Source organism: Aythya fuligula, chromosome 19, assembly GCF_009819795.1.
Source record: "Aythya fuligula isolate bAytFul2 chromosome 19, bAytFul2.pri, whole genome shotgun sequence".
Taxonomy (NCBI): domain Eukaryota; kingdom Metazoa; phylum Chordata; class Aves; order Anseriformes; family Anatidae; genus Aythya; species Aythya fuligula.
The window spans coordinates 1,008,229-1,032,924 of record NC_045577.1 but is presented as its reverse complement, the minus strand read 5'-3'; the positions used below and the strand labels follow the sequence as shown (position 1 = coordinate 1,032,924).

At 42.9% G+C, this 24,696-nt stretch overlaps 1 protein-coding gene across 2 annotated transcripts in view; it reads right to left on the bottom strand.

The window, feature by feature from the left end:
• Nucleotides 1-24,696, bottom strand: part of MAPKAP1 (MAPK associated protein 1) — a 101,340-nt gene that overhangs the window by 1,959 nt on the left and 74,685 nt on the right. For both annotated transcript variants that reach the window (XM_032200021.1, XM_032200022.1), the window contains 3 exons: nucleotides 16,684-16,824; nucleotides 11,519-11,656; nucleotides 491-588 (listed from right to left, as the gene is read on the bottom strand). In XM_032200021.1, coding sequence (XP_032055912.1) covers nucleotides 491-588; nucleotides 11,519-11,656; nucleotides 16,684-16,824 — 377 coding nt within the window. The remainder of the gene's footprint in view (nucleotides 1-490; nucleotides 589-11,518; nucleotides 11,657-16,683; nucleotides 16,825-24,696) is intronic.

The following is a 24,696-nucleotide window of genomic DNA, read 5'->3' as shown; positions in this document are numbered from 1 at the left end:
CTGGCAGAGCTCCTGCCCTCTGCGTGAGCCGGTGCTGGCGCCACCAACCCCACATCGGCCGGCGGATTGAAGTAATCCTTGGGGATTATTTCAGTGCACGGCTCCATGGCAGCCCCGACCGCTGGGCAGCCCCGGCGCTGGCTGCCAAGACCCAGCGGGACAGCCCACAGACCTGGACACGTGTCTGAAGGTGCAGGGTGCCCAGACGCAATGGAATTCGGTGGCTTCTGATAAAACTCAGCCGAAGATTGGCATCTCTAAACTGAAAGTGAGTCCAAGAGGCAGCCCTGCACACAGGACAGGTAGTGCCCTGCATGGCTGCCTGAAAAGCCAGTAACAGACACTGGGCACGCTCTGCTAAGTGAGATGCACCTCGGTGCTCCTCAGGCACTGCACCAGCCGTGTATTTCTAGAACCTCCCGAATACTTCCATGTCTAACAAGTGGTAAAGCACTCTGAATTTTGGGTCACGTTAAAATTTAATACTCACCTTCAGTACAATTTCATTGACAGTAGCAGCATCTGATTCAAAGTAAAGGTGTTTGTAGTCATGATTGCTTAGATATGTAAGTTTAAATATTGCATGACCTGCAAAGATAAGAAAAAAAATGCTCAGAATATTCCTCTAAAGTTTCCGCAGAGCTTGTGTGCCTGACAGAAGAAAAACACAGATGGTGATCTTAGCATACCATCAGCACAACAGAAGGAAGTAATGAAACGCTGACAGGCTTCTCATGTCATTTCAATTTAAGGCAAGTGGTGGCTTACAGGAGCAGCTGAACTCTATTCAATAAAGTTCATTTTCCCATCACATCCCCACTGCAGGAAATGCAAAAATCTATCAAATGGCTAGTTAGCTCCCATTCAGCCCAAGACCATATTTCAGTTAAACTACCACATTAGAACTACTTTATGTAACTATTCACTGTATAATCGTCAAATGTAGAAGATAAGTGTTATATTTAAAATAAAAGGTCAATTAACCCCAGAATTATCACTCTAAAATCCTTTCCCCAAAACAACACCCAAACCTACTCAAGTTGCTTAAGGCAAAGGAAAAATGTCACTGTAAAATACAAAACGGATGCAGCGACGATACTACAAAACTAAGCCTCTCCTCCTACAAGCAGAACACTCAAAATTAAAGTAAAACTGTAATTTTTATCTGTGTAGCACTTTGCTGGCAGGCTTCACTGCTCAGTCCCAAATGGAGGTTTTAAGTGATTAAATGGACTCGATCTGATGACAGCCAGGCCAGCCTCCGTGGCTGCCTTTGGAGAATGGCATGGAAACTGGTGACCTTTACCAGCACTGCAGGCAGGACAGGAGGCACGGCTTCAGCAGAAAGCTCTGTATGCAAAACATGTAGGAAGGCAAAATATCCTTCACTCGTTCAGACGTTCATGGCTTCAAAAATTAAAATTAAGCATATTCTATACATTATACTTTTCCACCGGTTTTCACATAATTTATTCAGTTCAAAGGTCAAAGTTAGCAATCCATAAAGTAACAGCCACATTACTGTAAATTCACATCTTTCGTGAAGGAAAGCTAATTTGAAATCTTATTTACATTATCTAATTCTCCAGATTTCCAAAAAATGACTGATATATGCCCCAGATCTGTGGCCAGAAAATTTGAGACGTGCGTATTTTACTGTGGCATGTTAATTAAACACCATTATGATGCACTAATCTGGAATATAAATTCTATATTGAAAAATTGGCTAATAATAATAGTAAAAAAAAACCTTTAAATCACTTGACAAATGATGCCTTGGTGGTACTAAAAATGCGGGAATTCCTGGCTGCAAGCTAATCAGTATGTTAATGCATTCACGCCCGACTTCTGCTCGGGACTGAATTCAGCATCTTTACGATTCTGAAAGGCTGCTCCTGGAGACATGACACAGCACTGCACGGCACCGGCACGCCACGACAGCTTCCCCTGGACGCCTGAACGCACAGCTCCAGAACGCGCTACAAAATAAAATAAAAATCGCACAAAACATGGTCTGGAGGATTCCAAGGGAGGTTTTTTGTATTTGGTTTTGGAAGTTTCCTTGGTGGTTCCTGAGCGTGTGAACGAGGACCCCTTCCCCTGGCTCGGACGCTCGTTCCCCTCTTCCCTGCCCTGGGAGCAGGCGCTGCGAGCCCTGGGACAGCTCTGCTGGTGGGGAGGGCAGGGGGACGGGGGGCACCTGGAGCTGAGCCCCCGCTGCCTGCTGGACGAGGGCTGCAGTCCCCTGCCACCTACCCCTGGGAGCCCCTTCGGGGACACCGCCGCCCAGCGGGTTCCTCACCAAGACGGAGGAGCCCGGGCTGGGTTTGCAGTCCCGCTCCCCTTCTGGTAGAGACACAACCTGCACCAGAGCTGGAAAGAATAAAGACCCGGTGTGTTGACAGTCTGCTGCTCGGCCATACATCACCAAGTGGAGGTGGGGCAGAGAGCCACGGAATGAAATATTAATACAAAAATTTAAGTGAGACCACAGCCTTCGTCATGCCTGGTGAAAAAACCCTCCCCAGTATCCCCAACTTTCCGCTAGCCCAGTGATCTGCTCCTCCGTTCTGGCAGAAGTATTCATACAGCTGACAGAAGCAGAACACAGAACTTTATTTTGAGGACTTATTTTAGGATTGCAAAGAGTCAGCTGTTTTGATGACAATTAGAGCAACGGATGCCAATAACAACTCTGCTGCAGCCTGTGGCAGGAGGCAGAGCTCGCCCTGCTCCCCGTGCCCCATGGAGGGCCCAGTGCTGCGCTCGTGGCAGCCAGCGCCCTGCGGCCCCCTGCACGCAGCCCCGGCACACCCGAGGACAGTGTCCGTGCCCGCTGCCCGTCCATGACAAAAGCTGCTCTGGGCCCTGCCTCTCGGGCAGGTGCTGGCCGAGGCACGGAGCTGCCCGGCCGTGGCAGGGGACGGCAGCGCTGCCCCCGCGCAGGGACCGAGCACACGGCGCCTGCCCCGCTGTGCACAGCCCACGGAACACGTCCTACACCCTGCCAGGTGATTTAGTGGAAAGAAGCTAAAAGGACTTTTCTTTAGAAAGCCCCATTATAGCATTATGTTTATGTGCTCCCATGTCCATGTTATACTATTTACAGCATGAAATATTAGTTCATTGATATCATAACTGGCACTTTGCTCTGCTACTGTTCTAGCCAGATGGAATTTATGAATTGTGAGATTGATTTCCATTTCCAAGAGTGCTTAAATATGTGATGTACCACTTTCCAATAGAACACCACCCTTGACAATTCAGAGATCAATATGAACTTCAATGGTTTTATATTTCCATATAAGAATATCTGGCAACAAACAGCAGTAGCTCAAGTGGCTTCTGCCATACTTGATGGTAGAATTAAAACAAACGCAGATGTTTTGTGAACAACTTCACTGCAGTGCCTGCTGCATGAACAATGTGTCCTTCAGTCTGTCTGAAACACGAGTGTTCAGCTGCAGCAGCTGTCACTGCCCTGCCCCGGGACAAAGGCACATGTGTACGTATACAGGTACAGTCACCTGCTGACGAGGTGGCAGCGGCTGGTGGCAAGAGGGAACTGAACAGGGAAACTATTAATCAGCATTTTGCTATCGATTTTACTGGCTCTGCAATGGAAAATACATGTTATTTTCAAATACATTTATCTGATAAAACATCGAAGAAAAGCAAGTGAAATTATAGCAAGTCATCTGTTATCGGATGCCATGCGTGCAGTATGAGCTCAACAGATCTCTGCAGCCAACTCTGCTACGCCAGGGGAGTGCCCTGGTGTCCGGACAGCCCGGGTGCATCCCAGATGCTGAGGGTGTCCCTGTGTCACCTGCAGGAACATCTGCTTGGCCCCTCGCCCCGCACGCTGCAGCCAAGACGTGCGGGCTCCCCCAGCCTGCTTGTGCCACTGCCCCACGCCTGCAGCGCTCCTGCTGTGCCTTGTGGTGCTGACATCCCTCTGACAGCAGGGAAACAGCGTCCTATCGCTGGTGCCCTTTGGACGTATTTTGACAAATCTTTCCTAACCTTTGAATGCTAACAGGTTCCTAGGTGGTTACACCTGGAGAAAGGCATGCAAGAGACTCAGATAGAAAATGTTAATTCACTGAAAAGGAGGAGAGCTCACTGTCAGCACGATGTCTTAAACTTAATTGCTTGGCATATCTCCTGGTTTTTAATATTACTGTACTGACAAAAAAGTGAAGGAAGGGGCTAGTTATGGTATAAACAGTAAACCTTCCCAACCCAGAGGCACAGCCACACGCAAATCTACTGGTCATGGCTGGAAACTTATCCTTCTCACGGCGTTTGGTGAAACAGTGCTTGCACAAACTGCAGCCTCCCTGCTGCACGTCACCCCCCAACACACACAATTTGGTTTTGTGTTTACATGAGGCAGACAAGAAATACTGCTAGAAAAGTTTCCAGAATTACTGACTAAAATATATGTACGTGCTCATTAGTAAATCTGCAAATTTCTATCTCAGAAAATACACAAAAATTTTGTGCTCCACTGTGCTTTAATTTATACAGGTGAAAACAAATTTTCACCTTTAAACTGAAGTAATGCACTTTCTTTATCAGCATCTCAAAACCACACTTTTTTTGCCTGGAAAACACTGGAAGGATGTGGAATTGCACAGGAAAAGACAACTTCTTTACTGAACTTGCCAAGACTAGGAATAGTTTGTCTTCTGCCTTTCCCATCTCTGCCAAAATCAGACTGTATCAAAAGCCTCTGTTCGTGCCAATCTTTAAAACAGTATGTACTGAATTAAATCACTAATTAGATGAAGGATGAAAAGAATATTCATGATTCAAATAAAACAGAAAACAAACACAGGGAAATGCAAATTTATGTTAAAATTTCAATACACCTTGATGATTGCTTTGTCATTACAGGGCCCTAAAGTATAAATCAACAATTAAGATACATATAATATAATCTATAATATATAATAAAGAGCTAGAGAAAGACCTCTATGAAGAAAAAAAAAAACCTACTTACGGGCATCATTTCACATTATCACCATTTTCACCACTTTGGAAATTGTGACCACAGTATCAAACCTTGAAATCTCTTCTCACAGACTCGGAAGGGATTACAAAGACTTTAAAAATATACTAGTAAGCAGGCAGGGAACCATGGAAATAAAATACATGGCAAGCAATGTTTCTGTACAGAGACAAGTTTAGCTAAATGTGGTATGAAATGGGGGCATGTCTGTTCATCAACCCCTGAGGTATATACGCTAAAGCTTTGGGGAGGGACCCTGTTGTTTTAAATCCATATGCGCTACGTCAAAAAATGATGCCGTGACCCTGGGACAGGGCCTGAAGGTCCTACAAAAATGCATGTGTTGCACTGCCATCAAAACACCGAACCTGACAACCCCTAATGAACACAAAAACTCAGATGTTTTCTTTCAGGGGGATGCCACAAGCTGCAGCACAGCGGTGGCTGGATTGCCAGGGACACAGCACTGGCTCTGCCAGCGATGGAGACTGGACAGGAATCTGGGCATGAAGGCGGGTTATGCCTACTTCACACCAGCCATCCTCACCCAAGAGGTGCATCGTTTGGAGGAGATTTCTCCTCCACAGGTAGCAAATGCAGCCGAAGTTATGGATGAAATGCTGACCCCACCAACATCAGTGGAAAAAACGTGGAGTTGAGACCAGGCGTTACTGAAGTGGGAACAAATGTTATGGATGTGACGAAAAGAAAGCTGCTGCCCTGCTGCCCTGCTCCATTCTCAGGGAGCAGCGTATTTCAGGAACACTTGTCCCACAACTCAGGTCTTTATATCCTGCTATAAGCTTATTGTAAAACATTGCTATTAGTGGATGTCTTGTTTCTAGATGTCCTGTAAAAGACCACTTTTATGTCAAACTATGGCAACTATTCACACTTCTGGATTTTTTTTCCTGAATCCTTTTGTTTCTTCACTGAATTATTATCAAAGGCAAAATACTAATAAAGATTTTTGCAAGAATGGTGAAAATCGAGGTGGAACTCAGGCTTGCCCAAAACCTTTTCACCAGCAACCTTGTTTTGGAAAAAAGATGATAAATAAATCAAAATGCACTAAGCAGTGTTTCCACATGGCAATCGCCTCCTTCATTGCGTCTGCACCTCATCAATCACGCTATTGTCTGCTTGAAAGGCGAGCCTTGTAAATGTCATATCCACTCAAGCCCAAGGAGAAGCGAATCAAAATGCAGCAAGGAGTTTTAATTGGATAGTGTAATTAAACTAAAAAACCCCAGCAGAATAGCTTTGACAGGATAGATGAAGACCCCTTTTAATAGGGCTACAAAACATATTTGTTAAAAGGATGAGGCAATGCACGCTCCTGATAGTGCTCCAGAGTACTTTTATGAGGAGGCTACTCACTGGTGGATGTTTTTAATAAGTTGCAGCCACCCTTGTGTATGGCACCAGGCAGGAGCAGCCCTTGCCTCCAAGCCACTGGCAGTGGACACTGAAGCGGTCACCAAGCCGAAGCTGTTCCTTCAAGCCTCCCTTGCTGCCAGCTGCTTCTCCGGGGTGTAAATTGTACGAATCGGTGCCAAACGCACACGGCTGAGTGGCCAGCTCCAGCGCTAGAGGAAAGGCAGAGCAGCTCCCGGCACGGCACAGCGCAGACCACGGACGGCTGCTCGCACGTCTCCAACAGCTCTGCCCTTTTGCCAGGGCTCAAGCTGGCCGCCAACAACCTGGGCACAGTCCTGAGCCTGCCACAGAAAATGGAAAATACGACGAAACCAAGCACCATCTGTGACTTTGCTCCCTTCCCTTTGAGGCATTTAGCCACTCTGCAAACAACACGTCCACACGCATTTGGGCTCGTTTCTTTCTGTTGCATACCTTGAGATTTCTTTCACTCCACGCCTGAGTCTTGGTAACATTTTCTCTGCTGAATCTATTTTTTATCCTTTGACCAGAATCTGTGATTAGGCTTCTATCAAGTACGATTTTTCTTCTATTATTTCCCAGACTGCGTTGTTCACAGCAGGAGCATTAATATTAGGAACTACCGCACAATATTTTGTGCACCATTTGCACAGTGCCTGGATAATTGCTGGCTCTTTGCTCTGGCTCCACTGCAGGGCTATGAACAAACAGGCAACATCTTTATTTAAGATCCCTGAGCAGCAGGAATCCATGCCTTCCCAACACATTCTGTACATTTTTAGTCCTTTCACAATCCAATAACAAATTCATTAAATTAGTATTACCCAATGTGCATAATCTGGAGGAACCTGATACTGAATTAAAACATCACATACCTTTAGCTTTAAATGAAAACTACATAAAAGCATTTCAGCCATCACTTTGGCTATCACTTACAGCCAGTATGAATACTGCTAGAAAAGCTATTTTCGTGCAGATGTGGAATTCAATGGGAAAGACTGACTCGTGTTGCAACATCAATCAAAACGTCGGCTCTGCTGGCAGCTCTCGACAGTAAGGCAGGTTCAAAGGTCACAGGATAAAGAAAAAGCCAAGCTCTGGTTCAGCTCTAATATCTCCTCGCTAGAAGTCTTGCAAAGGTACCTACCCCCTTCTGTACTAGGCGGCTTTCATTAATCTTCTTGCCATCTTTTTTAACTAGTCATGCAGAACCGCTCGATAGCAAGACATATAATGGGGAGGCCCTGTGCCTATTACCAGGTTAACACTCTGTTAAGCCCCAGTGCAACAATGGAATAAGAATTTAAAGGAAATCTTAAGCTGCAGGGTGCAAAGCAGGCAATTAAATTACAAACTGAAGTTACCAATGTACTCCATGACCTACAGAACACCTTTGTTTAGACTCCCTTAATATTAAGGATATTTTGACCAAGCAATTGAGACGTATATGCTTTACTAAAAAAAATCAAACCAAACAAGAAAATCCACAAAACAAACAAACAAACAGAAAAACGATCACAGAGAACATTTCTTCAATGTTTCAAGTAAATTATCAAATAAATCTGATTTCTGCAGCCGTCATAAAATGCGCTTAATGGAAAAAAAACTCATGTATTTTGAAAACTGTAAGTCTGCCCAACCAATTAGTCTCAGTGCCACTGAAAGGCCTCCCCTGAGCTCTGCTAAACCCCGTGAGCACCAGTGCCAGATGCCAAGGCAAGCTGGTAACCCTGGCCCTCAGAAGGACAGCGACACCGCGGCGGTCACAGCCGCGCTTTGTCCACAGTGCACTTTGTAGGAGAGGCAGTGGTTAGTGACACTGAAGTTTCTCCCTTGTCCAAATAATGTAAGAGACATTAACAGAATCAGATTTCCTTTAAATTACACTATTGCAAAGGGATATAATTGTATTAAACATATTATGTTGCTTCCTTAAGACTTTATATTATGTACACTTAATTGAGATACAAAGCTCTTTTCAGCTATAAAAATGACAACTACTTTATTAAGGTTTAAATCTTATTTCTCAATGATAGGATGCTTCCTTTCAAGATTCAAAACATTCAGAATCTCTCGTGATAATCAGACTGAACCTGATTTAAACAAGCATTTTATACACAGTGTTTCCAGGTTCTAATGGCATTTGATCGAGCCAGCAGGGCCATTACCTCTTCCCTCTGTCTAAATTCAGGGAGTCTGATTTAATTTACAAATAAAAATTCAAATTCTAACCTGGGCCTACTACAAGGGCAAACAAAAATCATCAGCCATTCCTGCCTATGATACCCCCACCAATGACAAATTAGATGCCAAAGCTTTCTCTTTCCATTCTCCATTTCCACTAAGTGCAGCTCCAAGTCCTGCTGCAGCAAAGGAAAGCTTCGGCTTCGAGCCTTCCTGGAGGTCTTTGCAGGTAAAACTTTAATTGAAAGTAAGCATGAGCACCCCCACTATATATATACAATTTCTATTTTTATGTTTCTGTAGACAAGTACCAGTAAAAACCTCTAAAATCTCGTTAGTCAGAAAGTCAGACCTACCTGAATATTAAACTGTGTTAATTACCACATGCAGGTAAACAAATTTTGCATGAAGTTTCAGCTGTACTGAGCTGTACTGTGACCAGCCCTCCACAAGGACCCTTGCCCAGCCCCTACACAGCGTGGCCAGCCACAACTGGAGGCTCCAGAAGCCCCTTCCCTGCTCTTCAGAAACACAGCATGTCAGCACAGCACAGCAGCACCCAACTTTAGTATAGCCCCAGTCGCTAACGTCTGGGGAATGCAGTCATTTAATAAAATACACACTCTGCTTTCCCCCAGTGTAACTGTACAAGCCCTGTTACATGTGCAGAACACTTCTGAAAGATGAAATGGAGCATGTTTGTGTTACAAGAGATAAAAACATGGAAACAAAATATATTGCAGAACTCAAACACCTTATCTTCACTCAGCCTCTCTTTCTTTGCAATAATTCATTCAAGAAAGATCCAGGAATAATTTTTGATGTAAACTCTGCTACAAACATATATCACTATGCTGATAAAAATCACAGACAAAACTTGTGAAATACAGTGAGTTTCATTCCTTTATGCTACTAAAATAACTTTTTTCCATTTAAAATTCAAGAGATACCGATCTGCTGTTAAGAGTTCCCCAAAATGCATCATTCTGAGATGTCACATTAAGAATCTCTCCTACTGACCCAAAATAATGACTTTTGGAACATCTTTGGTGAATCTGGAGGAGGCCAGTGGATTTCAGGGGGAATTATTTTCTCCTTTTGAAACTACGTCAAACACTTACTTAACATGAAAACTTTATGAATGGTCACATGAAAACAAGTAAATAAAATCCCAGTATCATAAAGATTGCCTTTGTCATAACCTGTCAGAATCCTCTCAGAAGTGACCACAATTCTTCATTTAATCGTCTCCACTGAAAGGCACTGCCCTTCTGGCAGCAGACTTCGCTTGGGGCTGAAGTTCTGCCCCTTGTTTCTCCCTGGGGTGGCAGTCGCTGCATTTGGATACAAGGGTCTTTTCCCAGAAGAGTGGGGGCTGCCTCTGGGGCTGCCAAGCCCCCATCCTCTCCACAACACAGCACCAGAGGCATTCAAGGACAGCCTGAAGGTCTCACGTATGTGTGTTAGCAGGAGTGTGAGCTGGAAACCTTGACTTTCGAGGCTGGATTTTCCAACACAGCCCCATTTGTTGGCACGATTTTACCACAAGTATTTGCAATTGAAACGAAACATGGCCACAAAACCAGAGGTGTTGATGTAGTTACAAGTGCAAAACTACACCTTTAATAAGAAAAATTGGTCTGAGGTGCAACTGGAAATCAAGCACTTAGGTATTTAAAAGTACTACTGCAGATTCTGCTGTGGCCTTTGCTGACTGCCAGTTATCTGTTATGGAGCTGTGCTAGATCACTTCCCTCGGAGCTCTGTAAGGACAAGTGTTACACATTTGGACTGCCTGGTCACTAGCGATGTCCTTCCCCAGAATCATGCCTTCCCAAGGACCATAAAGACTTGCTGGAGAGACAGAAAAGGAAGGCAGTGACTGGACTAAGAGCATGGAAATAGGAAGGGGTAATGAAGGGGAGAAGGATATAGTTCAATAATTGCTGATAAAATCTGTGGCAGCCATAAATTTACTCTTCCAAAAGAATCCAACAGATCATTACCTCTGTAAATATGTATCACATAATTCTCCCTCTCCGTCACCTTGCAGATAAGTACTTAATATTTAGCATCTCTACCCTGCACAAGTGCAAGTGTAATAAAATCCATCTGAGCTTTAGAACTGCAGTTACTTTTTGACAGGAGATAGTTACATTTTGACACCACAGGGGGACATTGCCCAATTCCCCTCAGGCCCGTGCCCTGCTTTTTTAAAACAAATTTTACAAATTTAGACTCTCATTACTCCACTGATACAATAAGCAAAAGCACCAGCTTTTTAGTTGTACTCTGAAGGTAGCAATCTTTTCCCCCTTTTTTTGGAGACCGGTTGAACTGGGACATCCAACGCATCCTCCAGCTGGTTTAGCTATCACTGCTGCCCAGGCATGGGCAATGTTCTGAAACAGAACTCCCAGCGTGGCATGTCGTAATTCTGCTGATCCTGCAGCCACGAGTGAAGCAAATGGAGACTGTGCTGATACTTACTGTATGTCTCAGATCCTCAGTTGTGTCTGAGAAATTGTTTAAAACCTCTCCAGATATTAAGAAATTAAAAAAAAAAAAAAAAAAAGCAATTATGTGGAAACCTACATTTGACTACCGAGCTATGGGGCCAGACACCAGCTAGGAAAAACCAGTTTCCTTGGTATGACAATATTAGCAGCTACTGATAGTGGGCAAGAAACACTCTTAATGATGCCATTAGCTGCAAGCGGCATTTAAAGGACACTCATAAAATGTGTATCTGTTTATGTTATGTTCTCTACAACAGAATCAAGTCAGATTAAAAACATCCTATAATGAATAAAATACACCTATAAAAGGAAAGGACATGGTAGCAATAATTCTTTGGGCATCTAGCACATACAGAGAGGGAGAGAAGAGAGAACATAAATAAAAAGGACTACTCACTTGGGCTTTTTTCTTCCGCAAGGTCACAGGCACAGAGGAGTTCAGAATCGATTGAAATGGGTTTCTGCTTAATCCAAAACTTAGTGCTGGCCTTCTGATTAGTAACAGGGTCTATCTCTACCTTGTCTCCAGAAATACCTGAGATGAGAAAGGATAGAGAGCCACAATAGTGATCTTTTTAAGTGATTTCGTATCAGTCATTTGACACACTTTATAAATCATAAATGGGATGAAGGTATATTGCCCGTTTGGGCTTTTTGAAAGCACAGGAGCTTTTGAAACCAAAAGCAAATGATTATCAAAGTGCATTGATAATCTGCATTTTATTCCCCTGCCTTGCTTGGAAATAAGCATACCAATGAGAAAAAAAAACATCCCAGAAAAAATTTTTCTCAACACACACAGAGCTCCTCCGGAAACAGCAGCTACACAAACTGCAAGATTTATACAAAGATACTGCTACTTTTTCCATCATCACTATTATATGTAGGAGACACTATCACACAACGTCACTGTTCTATCTCCTGTACTGTAAAATCTATACGAGAGGACAACACACATCTGTGGTGTTACAGGAACTGTCTTTGTGTTAACCAGATAATCATAAACAAAGGCGCCCAGTCCCAGAGATCTTGTGCGTTTTTACACTGCTGGCATCCTAAAGCCAGCTCTAATTAGGCTGCTTTGAAAGCAAGCTGAGGATCTGAGTAGCTCCTGGCACGGGCACCGGGCCCTGTCTCTGAACACGGGCTTCCCCAGATGGCTCCGGCTTCGCTCCTGCTGTGCGTAGGCTGACCTGGATACACAGCGTGCTTCCACGCGCAGAATCATACAGCAGACCTTTTGTGAGGGAGTGCAGAAAATTCCTACCCTATTATCCCTCTGCATGTCTCTCTCGAGCTCATGAAAGGAATGTTTTTCCAGTGGGATGCTGCACGAGCAGGCTGAAAGCTACCCGTGTGCTGGAACCTGCCCCGGGATGCTCCCTGCAATTTACAGCAGTTCTCATCACGGTGGTACAAAGCAAACGTCCTGCTACGCCGCACTGGCGAACAGAAGCTCACTGCGTAGTGTCTGTTGACATGGCTGAACAAACTTCTCAGTCTGCTTTTTACACCAGGATATGTGGAACCTTAAAAATAATTACATTTCTCAAGTCACGGCTTACTGGTGGAGCTCATGATGCAGCGGCAAAAAGGAAGTAGCACAGGAAAAAAAGTATTTAAATTTCACTTCTGCACCTCTGGAAGAATGGCAGAGAGAACCTTTCCCTCTTGAGGCTTTTGACAATGGTGTTTTTCAATACATTATATTTGGCTTGTCTGAAGCACAAGAAAACTAAAAGGAGCTGATGATTTAACTTTTAAGAGATGTGACAAAACAAACATAAGATGCCACACTCAAAACAACTCTCTCAAGCCCTCCAAAATTAAGTCAATGTTTCTTAAAGTCTGGTCACTGCTGCAGAATCTGCAAACCACGTTTGTACTTTATGTAACTAAAATCCAGGCATACAGACAGCAAGCAGCACCTGCTTACAGCAGCCTTCTTGCTGCAGTCCGTTCCACTGCACACAAGGTAACTTTCGTTTTAACCCTGCCTGCTAAGACAGGTGATAATAATGCCACCAACTCCCTCCCCTGTTCTATTAATCCAAGAATGCACTCTGTCATTAAACATACGTCACATCAAAGATATCACATTTCAATTAAGCATTGTATCAAGAGCCCAGTTAATACAAGGGCTGTTAGAACTAGGTAATGTGAGCTGGCTGATGTTGTAACCAGAGCTCATTTTGGTTTGCAATTTCATTTTGGACACATTATTTAAAATTAGCTTTATTGTTTCACTGTAGTGCCTAATTATTCAAAATGGGATTTTCTGTAGTTTAAGGAAAATTCTTATGTTCTTATTTCCTCGATGAAAGAAGTCAAAGCAAGTTCTAAAAATAAATGTGCAAATTCTTTGTGTGCGAGGTTTGTTCCCTACACCTTTCTTAAAAAAAAAAAAAAATCACCCCGGAAAATATCCTTTAAAAATTTTCATAGTACGGTCCTGTAACTTCAGAATTCACAGTCAGTCAATATTGTTAATGCACCTTGTTAATTTGATAGGATTTGTCAGGTAACTCCACTGGAAAATTATATAAAACTGTTCCAGATGAACAGATGATAGTGACATGAATTAAAGTGATAGAACAATAGTGGAATATAAACCAGAAATGACACCCAAAGTGGCTGTTGATTTATTGCCATCCTGAGTTTGGTTCTGGGCTTCCATGTATATTAGTGCTACAAATCTGGGTCCATTTAGCAGAGAGATGCTCATACATACATCACCAGCTCCTGCTCCAAGCCAAGGTCACTCCCCATTGCATCAATCTTTTCTGCAGAGGCTACTTCACCAAGCATGGATTTTGTACCCATCTCAGATGTAACAGACTTCCTCCTCTTTCATCTTTTTTTTATCATGTAAAATACACTTTAACTTCTATTATTTTTATCTGCAAATTGTTGCTGTATACTTCATCCATTATTTCTGTATCTCGACATCACTGGCTTAAGCTCACACACATCCAAAGAGCACATTGACAAAGAATGTTGTCTTTTCTGTGTTATTGTTTTTGCAATCTGTATGCATTGAAACCTAAAATCAAAACAGTATTATATATGTGGCTTCTACAGTCTTGGTATCACAGCACAAATTAGTCACACTCAGAAAACAAGTAAAAATGCTTCCTCTACTATTTTTTTATTCATTCATTTTAGCAAAAGAAATGTCATCACTGTAGTAGTCCAGTAACACTGCTCTGTTCCTGCTTCCCTTGTGGGGGTCTGCAACTGTCCCCCGCCCCTTCTGAAATACTTTCCGGCAGCAGTTTTCCAAGACAACATGCTTCTTTTAGTTTTGCTAATGTAGTACACAAGCAAATACGTCTTGTGCCTTCACAACATGACTGAGCCTTTGTAAAGATGTCGGGAACACTGCTGTATGTGTATTACACCGTAACATTAGCTAAAACATAAAAACCCAGACCTTAAACTGCCACGGCTAAAGCTTTCAGCTGTAATAAAAACATCACTCAAAAGGGTCATTCCTCCCCTTGTCATTTACGTATCTCTGTTTTCTACCAAGAGCTATGCACAGTGTACAGACAACTGAGCTTATTCTGATATTTTCAGGAAATCTTGCCTCAAATTCAATAAACAGTACTCAAACAGCTAAAAACATTTCAGAAAGTACCTCTATGCAAACACCAATTCACAAACAGCTCACGTTATTGCTACTTGTTCTGTGCAAGTAAAATAAAATACAGTACAGAACCTATTCAAATAAAGTAAATATTTGCATGCACTTAAACGTTCTTCTGTGTTCAGCCTATGAAACTGGGACTCTTTTCCCAAAACCACATGGATATTTTCAGTGCAACTATCAAATGGCTAGCCAGACAGCCAATACATTCCTGTGCTGCTACCAGACCATCAGTGCTGCCAGTGAGGGGGCAAGGCGATGAGATCAAATTCTCTAGAAAAACTGTCGCTTTGCCACGGCTGCTACATAGAACTAATGACACACAAAACTGCTCGGAGAAAAGTCTCTGTAACTGACCATCACTAAAACAACACAGAGTATCTCCAAAACCATAGTTACTGATGAGAAATTTATATATATATATATATTTTACATTTCAGATTGCATGGAGCAGTCTGTCACTTGCACAAGATTAACACGGTGACACTCTGCAGCACTACTGCAAATAGCACCTCAGTGTTTATTTTATCAGCATTGCTCCTTTAATATCTTAAAAACATCCGTGAGAAAAAACAACAATATACAATTATTTCAACTTTATTTAGAAGCTTTGATGCTGCCCATTTGCCCAAACTTCGAATACCTCGCTGGGATTTCTTTGATATTTACACAATAATTAGAACAGAAAAATCCCATTGTCACTGTACTGTCAACAAAAAAATACATGTTTGCAGGATTTTATAAAAAGGGAATTTTTATGGTCCTTACACTACTGGACAGGGTCAGCTCCTTCACTACCAAACAAGTTAAGCCATTTGTTTCATTTAACAGCTACTCTCCCTTAACCATTTATCTTTAGTGATCTGTCATGACCTTTTCAGGCTCTCATTTCTGACAGATTCCAGATACAGTGAGTCAAACTTCACTGCGAGCAAACTATCACACCCAGATAGTTTACTCAAAAGCAGAAAACATGCCCAGTGCTGTCCTGCTTCAACACCAGCATATAAATCCTTCCTTAACAAGACAGTTCACAATAAAACTAGAAAGCCTCTTACGTGCAAATTTTGGAGACATATACTTTTATATCTGCTTAAGAACGGAAGAACAAAGAGATTGTAAAGACAACAATACAGATAATGCTATAGCTTAAATTTAGCAGTTCTACTGAATTATCAAAAATAAACATATTTTGTAAACATTACAGCACTTAATATCTTACTGCTGAATCATTTCTTTATGGAAGGTATTTGCAGGAATGTCACAGGTCACCTACCAATGCATCATTAATCAAATTTTCACAATTTAAACACAAAGATAAAAAGCCATTCAATCATTTTAAAACAGTAATGGGGCTTTTATAATTCAAGATTCTGTCATCCCTTGGCCTTCAGGTTTTCAAAAGCATTCAGAAAGCTAATAAGGACAGTATAAAGCCTTCAGAGAATGCTACTTGTACTTTGTTTCACCTCAAATTTCTACCTGGTCATTAAAATTTTCAGTCTCAGAAAAGAAAAAAACATCTTAATTCCTAATTTTGCATAGCCTTATTTAAAAATAACAAAACAGTTGGCAAGAAGCTTTCTATTAGGAATCCCAGATTTATAATAAAAAAAAAAAAAAAAAAAAGAGAGAGAGAGAGAGATGGGGTCATTAAGTAACGGCCTTCTTTCAGAAGAAACATGTGCTAGCTGATGGCGGATAATAAAAATACAGAAGTGTTTTCAACTAAAAGCAATTTTTTTAACTGCTGAAATGCTAGCAACATATTCAAGTGATGTGCTCCATGATAAAATAGACCAACATAATAATGACTGCTTTAAAAATGTCTGAGATGGACAGTTAGCTATTAGAGATGGCCAAAGGTTTGAACCACTCCATTTTCCTAAGCGCTTTAGTACGGATTGATTTACCTAACTGAACATCAGTGGTGAATCGAAGCCTATGGATCATGCTGACTTTGAAGGACTTGTAATGGTGGCTACTGAGCATATCCTGAACTGTAGCTATATCGATCTGGGGGTCCTCCTCCGAGATCTCTTCTCCTCTTGAACCTGCAAAATACACCAACAATAATGAACAAGAGGTTTAAAACATGGCATACGATGCAGCTAGCGTACAGCTGTCTGTGCACACCTGCAGTAAGGTTTGCCCCGTGAGGACTGGCTGATTCGTTTAGGAAAGAAGAAAACGCTCAGGGCCCGTGTCTGTGGGAGGAGGGAGCTCTCATCCTCCATCCAAAGACAAAATCACTCATTTATTACAGACAATGCAGTACCAAATCACGTCCCACCTGAAAAGCAATGCAACACCCTGATGCCCGATTCTCACAGGGCACGAGACACCCGTGGCACCAGCCCCTCTGCCTGGCACACGCTGTCCTCAGCCACAGCAGGATTTTCAGGCACCTTCAACGCACACACTTTTACTATTTCCCTGTATTTCAGCACATCCCGATACGGGTGTAACATGGGCACCCCACCGCAGTGGCACTGCCCCTGCCACTTGCCTCAGGCCCGTGGTACAGATGCTGTGCTTTATTTACTGATTAGTATTCTCATTACTACTGCAGGTACCGGCTTTATAAAAGGTAACATCTCATTAAGCCCAAATACCAATTACTGAAAAAATATAACACACTTTAAAGATTTTTTGCGTTTTATGATGTTGGATTAACACCAATTTAAACATTACTATAATGTGATATATAATTTTGCACAAAGTAATTTCTATGCCAGCTGCTAATAAAGCATCTCAGCTCTAAATGATCATTCCGATGCTGTTAGATAAAGTGGTATAAATATGTTTGAAAACTGATTTAGCTTCTTAGAGAAGATACTGAAGAATGACACGTTTTGTTTAATATCCCAGCTAATGTAGTCCTAAAAGCTGAATCAACTGCCAGTTCGGAGTACTAAATTTGCTGCAGGAGATTAATGAAAACTTTATATTTTGCTGAAATTTTAATAATGGGAAGATGAGATGATGGAATTTTAGTACAGGTCTTAAAGCTGCAGCACAGCAGGCTAAGAACTTGTTGAAGACAGGCAGCCTGAGCAGCCTCAGCACCAACGCTTCCCGCACCGACCTTGCACTCTGTCGATGCACACCCCCGCCCCGCTGGGGGATCCCAGCTCACAGCCGAGCTGGGGTGAGTTTCTGTATTTGGTCCCTAACAGCACAGAGACTGCTTGCTGGGAAAAGCAACAGCTCCCAGCGGAGGAAAACCCTGGCACTTGGCTCAAATCCCCGCTGTTGATTCAGAAGCAGGCTCCCTTTTAACAGGGCAATTTAGAGTTTCAGAACTACAAGCCATTTGCTTCAGCGAGGGAAGCTGTCAAGGTATGGCCATAAGCAGGACAAACGTAGGAGAGAGAAGAAAAAAAACCCACCCGAGCAGCGAGCATTTTCCCAGCTTGCCAAGAGTGTTCCCTTTCCTATTTGCTAATTCAGTAACAAATGTCACTGCTTGTGATAAATATCATTCATGTCTGCATTAAAGTAAGGTTAGCATTTGCTGTTAAATGAGTCAAAATACATGTTGAAAGCACACAGCAGAAGATTCACATTTCATAGACATTAGTCACATAAGCTTTCCATCCTGCCCACAGGAGAGCGGGCGAGATTGATGCGTGCTCCTTGCTGCCCGTAGCACCGCTCCTGAAACACGGACGGGAACGCATCTTAGGGGAAGGGGGGACACAGAAGGGTTAAGCGACAAATTGGGCTGGGCCATTCGACTTGAAAAAATTCCAAAAATCAAATGAAACAGTCTACATGTGAATTTATGCAGAGCCATCTTAACATTGCAACCACTCTATGCTCCGGAATGACAAGATAAATTGTAATGGCTCCTTCAGAGACATTACAATGTATTTTGTCAAAGACCCCTGTGTTAATGTCTCTATACTATGGATTATCATAATGTATCATGTCAAACTCTCATGCTGCAGTACTTCAAAGATACACTGAGATATGTCAAACTTTTTGGTGCACTTAAAAGCATCTTGAAACACGGTGGCGTGGCAGTGCCTGACAGCAAGGCAGGAGCACTGCACCGGCACAGGCTGCCTGCAGCTGAAAGCAAACCTGCCCCCGATGGGTGGGAGTGGAGGGGGGGCCCCGAGGGGCCGAGGCGAGCGCGGTGCAGCTCGGAGGAGGCAGCCTGCCCCTGTCACTGCGCCATGCACCGCAGAGCAGCGGGACCAGGCTGTTACACTGCACAGCTCGTGGCTGGGTGCCTGGGCACCTCCGCACCCCTGGGGGATTACGAACCGGGGACGTGGGGACAAGGTGACAGGGGACACCCAGAAGCTGTCACGAACCCAAATAGTGCAGCAGGGTCACAGCCAGCAGGGCTGTATGGGAGGAACCCTGGGGAGCCCCCTCACTGCTTCGCTCCCAGCCGAGTGCAGGCAGGTAATTAATGCTGCCCCTAACGAAACGCTGCCCCATGAAAGGGAGAGGCCTCCTCTCCCGAGACATTTCCAACACCGCGGTGCACTGTGCGCTCCCTGCCGTCATCTCCCAAAGCAAGCCCGTGTTTTAATGGGGGATATGGAGACTCACCTCTCCCAGAATGGACAGTATTTTATACTGCTGTTTTTCAAGTACGGTGCTATTACAAGAAGCTTTAGCACCAACGGATGCACTAAACTGGCAGCAATCAGAAATTCAGAAACAACAGAAAGAACATGTTAACCTCATCCCTACATCTCCTGTGAAATGTTCTTAAATCACTTGATAAAGATGAAGACACACAAGAAACCTCTGCCAGGTTCCACTGCCTCTACATTCCCAGTTCCCTGCTTGCCTCAAACTGTCCCTAACCTCGCTGCCTGCATTTAGTTACTGTTGAAATGGAAGGCTTAATGTCCACCTTACATGGCTTTTCTGAGGCTGTCTTCTCAGATTGCGTACACCCAAATTAAAAGTATTAGAAAGCAAATTAGCGACCTGCCAGATCATATCCAGGGGAAAAAACTGTCACCACAACTGAAAACGTGAACACCTTGGCAGTGTGTAAAATTGCTGGAGTATGAACTGCTGCAGCTGAAGCAAGCTGAACAGTGGGCTTTTGCACTGGAAGCATTTCAGATCCTCTGCGTATCACATAACCTCTGCTGATTTTGTTTTATGAAGCTTTGTGAATGGATTCAGGTTTACAGAATTTCTACAGTTGCTGCTCTTGGGAGAGGAGCCAGGAACTCCACCATCAAAACAGATCATCTGTCTAAAGATGGCAAGACACTCAGACCCCTGAGGGTGCACTGGATAATAGCAGTAATATCAGTAACAACAGAGAGAAATGCCCTGCAGGGAAAAACCTGACTGCAGAGCTTGGCATATTGCTCTCACCCCGCAGCTCTGCGAGGATGTCTGCGAGACTGCCGGAATTCAGCAAGGAGAAAAGAGCCATCTCCACCAGCTGATTGGGGGAAAAATCGTAAAAATATTTTCCACATGCAAGCAGCTGTGAATAAACCTGTCAAATATTTACAGGCCTGTCAGGGTATTTGTAATGGAGATCACACTGTGGCTTTTGAATGTAAAAGCTTCTGCTTGGGAAGACAATCAAGTAAAGTGGATGCTCCAGGACTATTATTTAGCCCAAGAGCCGATCCAGCAATTCGGCTCTGAAGGCAGAGGCCACTCTGTCCTGGGTGGAGCAGATCCCTATGCCAGAAACAGACTCCTTCACATCAGGGCTTGCAGAGGACACGGAGATTCACTTTGTAACGACCTCTGCATTTTGCTAATAGCTTACCTAATCAAAGAAGATTTACTTTGTGAAAGAAAAAAAAAAAAAAAAAAGCAAAAAAAGCTGAAGTTGTTTGTGGGATAGACAAGGCTTGAGGTAAGAACCTGCCTGAACTGCAAAGCCCAGCTGAGAGGCAGGCAGCCCCCTGAGCCCATCACAGGGGTTTAATTACTGGAGAAGCAGGGTAGAAACTCCATGAAGGGAGAGCAGAGAAAGAGCAGCCCAGAGGAAGTGTGTGGTTCTGCCGCTGGTCCCCAAGCCAGGGACAGAGCAACAATGACAGCTAAACAAGAACTGTCATGATTTATTTTCCAGCATCCTGACAGATCCACCCTGCCTGCAGAGCATGTGCCTGGAGCCAGAAGGGGGCTGAAGCTCTGGTGGGCACAGGAGCTGCCTGCAGGTCAGCACAGCCGGTGCCTGCTGCCTGCCCACCCTGCACAGCCACCAAGGCTTCAGCACTACGATGGGTGCCACCAGGACACCTTCTGAGGCCAGCCTCCCACCACCTTTATTCATTAAGAGCTGTATTCATACAGTTTGTACTCAGCAGCACCTGCCAGCAGCCTGGCGTGCCTGGGGCTGTACATGCAGAGTGCAGGGTGACCCACGGTGCTGAATTCTAAGCGCAACGCAGGTAACAGTAAGGTAGGCCTGGTTCAGATGAGCCTGCGTTTTCAGACGTCTCCTGGAGAGAACTGCAGACACTGTGCAGTTGATGTTATTCTCACAGAAATTGTTTTGAAATCCCTAAAAATGAAGTTACACTGTGAGGACTTATGGTGCTGGACAGAGGAACATCCTATACAGGCATAAGCATTCCGTGCAGCTGTGTGTCCGTTTGTTTATCCGTATCAGCTCTCTCATCTCCATCCAGAGGAGGAAGGGGACTTCCCAGCCAGGGCTGGCCTGTTCTCATCTCTGCTCAGACTGCTTGTGTAGCACAGTCACACAAAATGTCAAATCACAGACCTTAAGAAAGTATGAGCGGTGCTTTCTGCCTGCAGAAATTGAATAAAAAGCAAAAGCAGTATCAAGCACTACATAATCCTACACTTTAAGATGGCCACTGTGGTGCTTTGGAAGTCACAGTCATGGAACTGATTTCACAGTCTCCATTTGACGGTCATTCAGAAAATTCACATATTTTCCAGTCTGGAAACAGCAGAGCTGTGTTTTAAAACCAGGTTGAGTGTAGAGGTTGTACTTTTGTTCATATACTTGAATTATTAGGAAATACTGAGCTACATCTGTAACTTGGTCAGCTCTCCTAACAGAAATTCCTGATTTTCAAATGCTGAAAGAGATGAGCAGTAATAAAACGGCAGGGACCAGAAGCATGAGCCTGAACTTAAGTTAGAAAGCTGAAACAGTAAGTCCTATCCAAAAGGGACTCTTGTAAGCAGTAGAGATATGTAAAAATGACTCAGTAATATCACAGTACAGAAATGCTGCATGTAGCAGTTTCTTAAAATATTTAAGAAGATCATATTCGAGAACAAAATAATTTTCTGTATTTTCTTGATAAAACAACAACACATAAAGTTAACTCCATTGCAGAAATGTCCCCTTATTACTTAATGTACTATATACTGCTTAATGAAAGTTCTTAATTGTTATACAATTAATTACATACACAGAGGCCCCAATTACATTTTCCAATAAGACATTGGCTTTGGTACAGGTCTAAAGGCACTAAACCAATTTTAATATATTAAGACCAATTTCCCTTGAATACTAATTACTATCTAATGATAAAATGAGAAAGAAGAACTTTCCAGAAGTAAGATGGCAAGTACAAAACTAAATTAGCCATGAATACTTCGTTACTACGCATAAAAGCATTTCACATTACAAAGTGCACGCTTTTAGTTTAAAGATAAATCTTAGTGCAAGTTAAATAGTTCTAAATATTGGAAGCAGTTTGTTAGTTTGAATGCTATTAGTAAAAGTTGGATAGGTAGAAGATTTCTCCATGTATATTTTTAATAATGGAAAGTTTTCTGTTTCATTTAGTACTTGGAAATATAAACTTTCTGTTTGCCTAACGGAAGATGGCAGCTATTCTACTAGTATATGTTTGGCATCTTATATATGTGTATATATTATATTGATTTATGGTATGAGACTATGAAGAGTGCATTTTAAAAAATAGTTAATGTAACAGTTTTTTTCCTAAGTGGCATATTTTAACTAAAATAATTTAAATAAAAACAAAATGCACAAAATATTTCATTTTGATGTTACAATTTTCAAGTTATTTCTTTACAGCACAACATTGTTATTATTTCCATTTAATGCCATGTCAAAAGATAGCTCCTTAAGCACTACAAAATCTAGTTTTTCAGTTTGCGTAGGGGAAACTAGGCTATGTACAACGCATGAATTATGACTGATCTTACATCCTGTACTGTCCTTGAATATGTACGTCTGTAGAGAGTTCACTGCACGGGTGTTTCCCATATATCCTGAGCAGGGACAATGGAAGATGACTTGAAGTTCACGCACTTTTGGGGGGAGAAACTGTAAGCAGAAGACTTCTCCTGCGTTCTTTATTGGAGTTTGGTGTCAGTTCAGAGAATGCTCAGTTACAGCATGGCAGAGAAGGTGCAAACATTTATTATTTTGCCTAGAGTACTGTCAGCACCAAGCAAACCAAAACAGTGACTTGCTTTTGAACTGCCCAAAATGTCTGTTTTGCCTTCACTTTCAAACACACACAAAACCCATGCGGAGGACAAAAAGCCACTCACCCACTACCTGCATGATGACACTGCAACAGCCTGACGAGAAGGCAGCACAGGGAGGCTGTCGAGGCTCGGCCCCAGGCACGTCCAGCTAGTGGTAACCCCTGTCCCAGCAGGGGTTCCAGGCCACAATCTTGGAGGAGCTCCGATGATTTGCTTAACACAGGCCAGGACAGCTCACAAATTAACAGTACTTTTGACTCTACAGCCTCAGGGATCTATCTTGCACCCTTCCTAAGCTGTCTTCTGCACAGAAGCTTGTGTTCATGTGTGTGCTGCCTAGCCTAGAAGGCCAGTGGCTGCTGCACAAGAACTTTGGCAAAAGGTGAGTGTTCCCTCAACGTTCTGACTGGTGTTTACTTTGAGACCAAGCCTCCGAGGCTCTCCTGCACCTGCCAGGGCTACAGATTTGGGACTGATGCAGAGCAGAATGAATTGCTGCTGCTAAACTGCTTACAAACTTCCAACAGCTTTATAATCAAAGTAATGATGCAACATGAACCTAGTAACCCATGAGAAGTAAAAGCATCAATAAGAATACCTGCAAACCACAGCAGGGATTCTTCCACAGATTATGAAAATAGGTTAAAATGCAGTGCATGATACCTACTTTTAATTATGGAGCCTGCACACAAAAATGCTATTTTTGATCACATATGCAAAAACCTAAGAAAATATTGGAAGTACACATCTTTTCACAGACTAAAAATCAATACAAAAACAATAGCTGGGATGCTGTTGTCAGGGAATTCTGGCCTTTGAAAGAGTGTGACTGGAGGTTAAAATTGCTCCATTTCTTCATGCACAGCACAAACCTCTTCTACTTTTCACATCATTCTCTCCTGCAGTTTCTTAGAAACACTCTATGAAGAAATGAAGCAGGAGTGCCAAGAATATTTTGGGAGCAAGTTCGATACTTCCCAGAATGGCAGCCAAAACTATGAGTGCTTAATCTCAGCTCCAGCACTGACGTACCACCACAGAGCTCAATGCAGCTGTCTCATTTTGCTATACCTTACGCAAGAGCAGAGTCTATCGCTTGCCACTGGAGTTAGGAGTTACTTCAGTGATGCTCTGCTGTCTTTCCAGAATAAAATATGAAATGCTGTATCAGAAAAGCATAAATGAAAGGGTCTAATCTTTGCAAGAAAGAAAAAAAAAAAGTATGCTTCTTGAAATGGACTCTTACTATGACTGTTTGCAGCAAATACTCCAAGCATGGTCTTGACTGAGACCATAAATGCCATCAGTTTCCTCATTAGTACTATCAAAATTTTGACAGCTAATGTACAAGACCAAAAGAGTACGACTGTTGGAAAGAATGATGGATGGAGCAAAATGAAATGGAGGACAAACCCAAATCTATGTTAAATGTCCATTTTGTAAGTTTCATATTATTTCTTGCAAAGGAATAAATC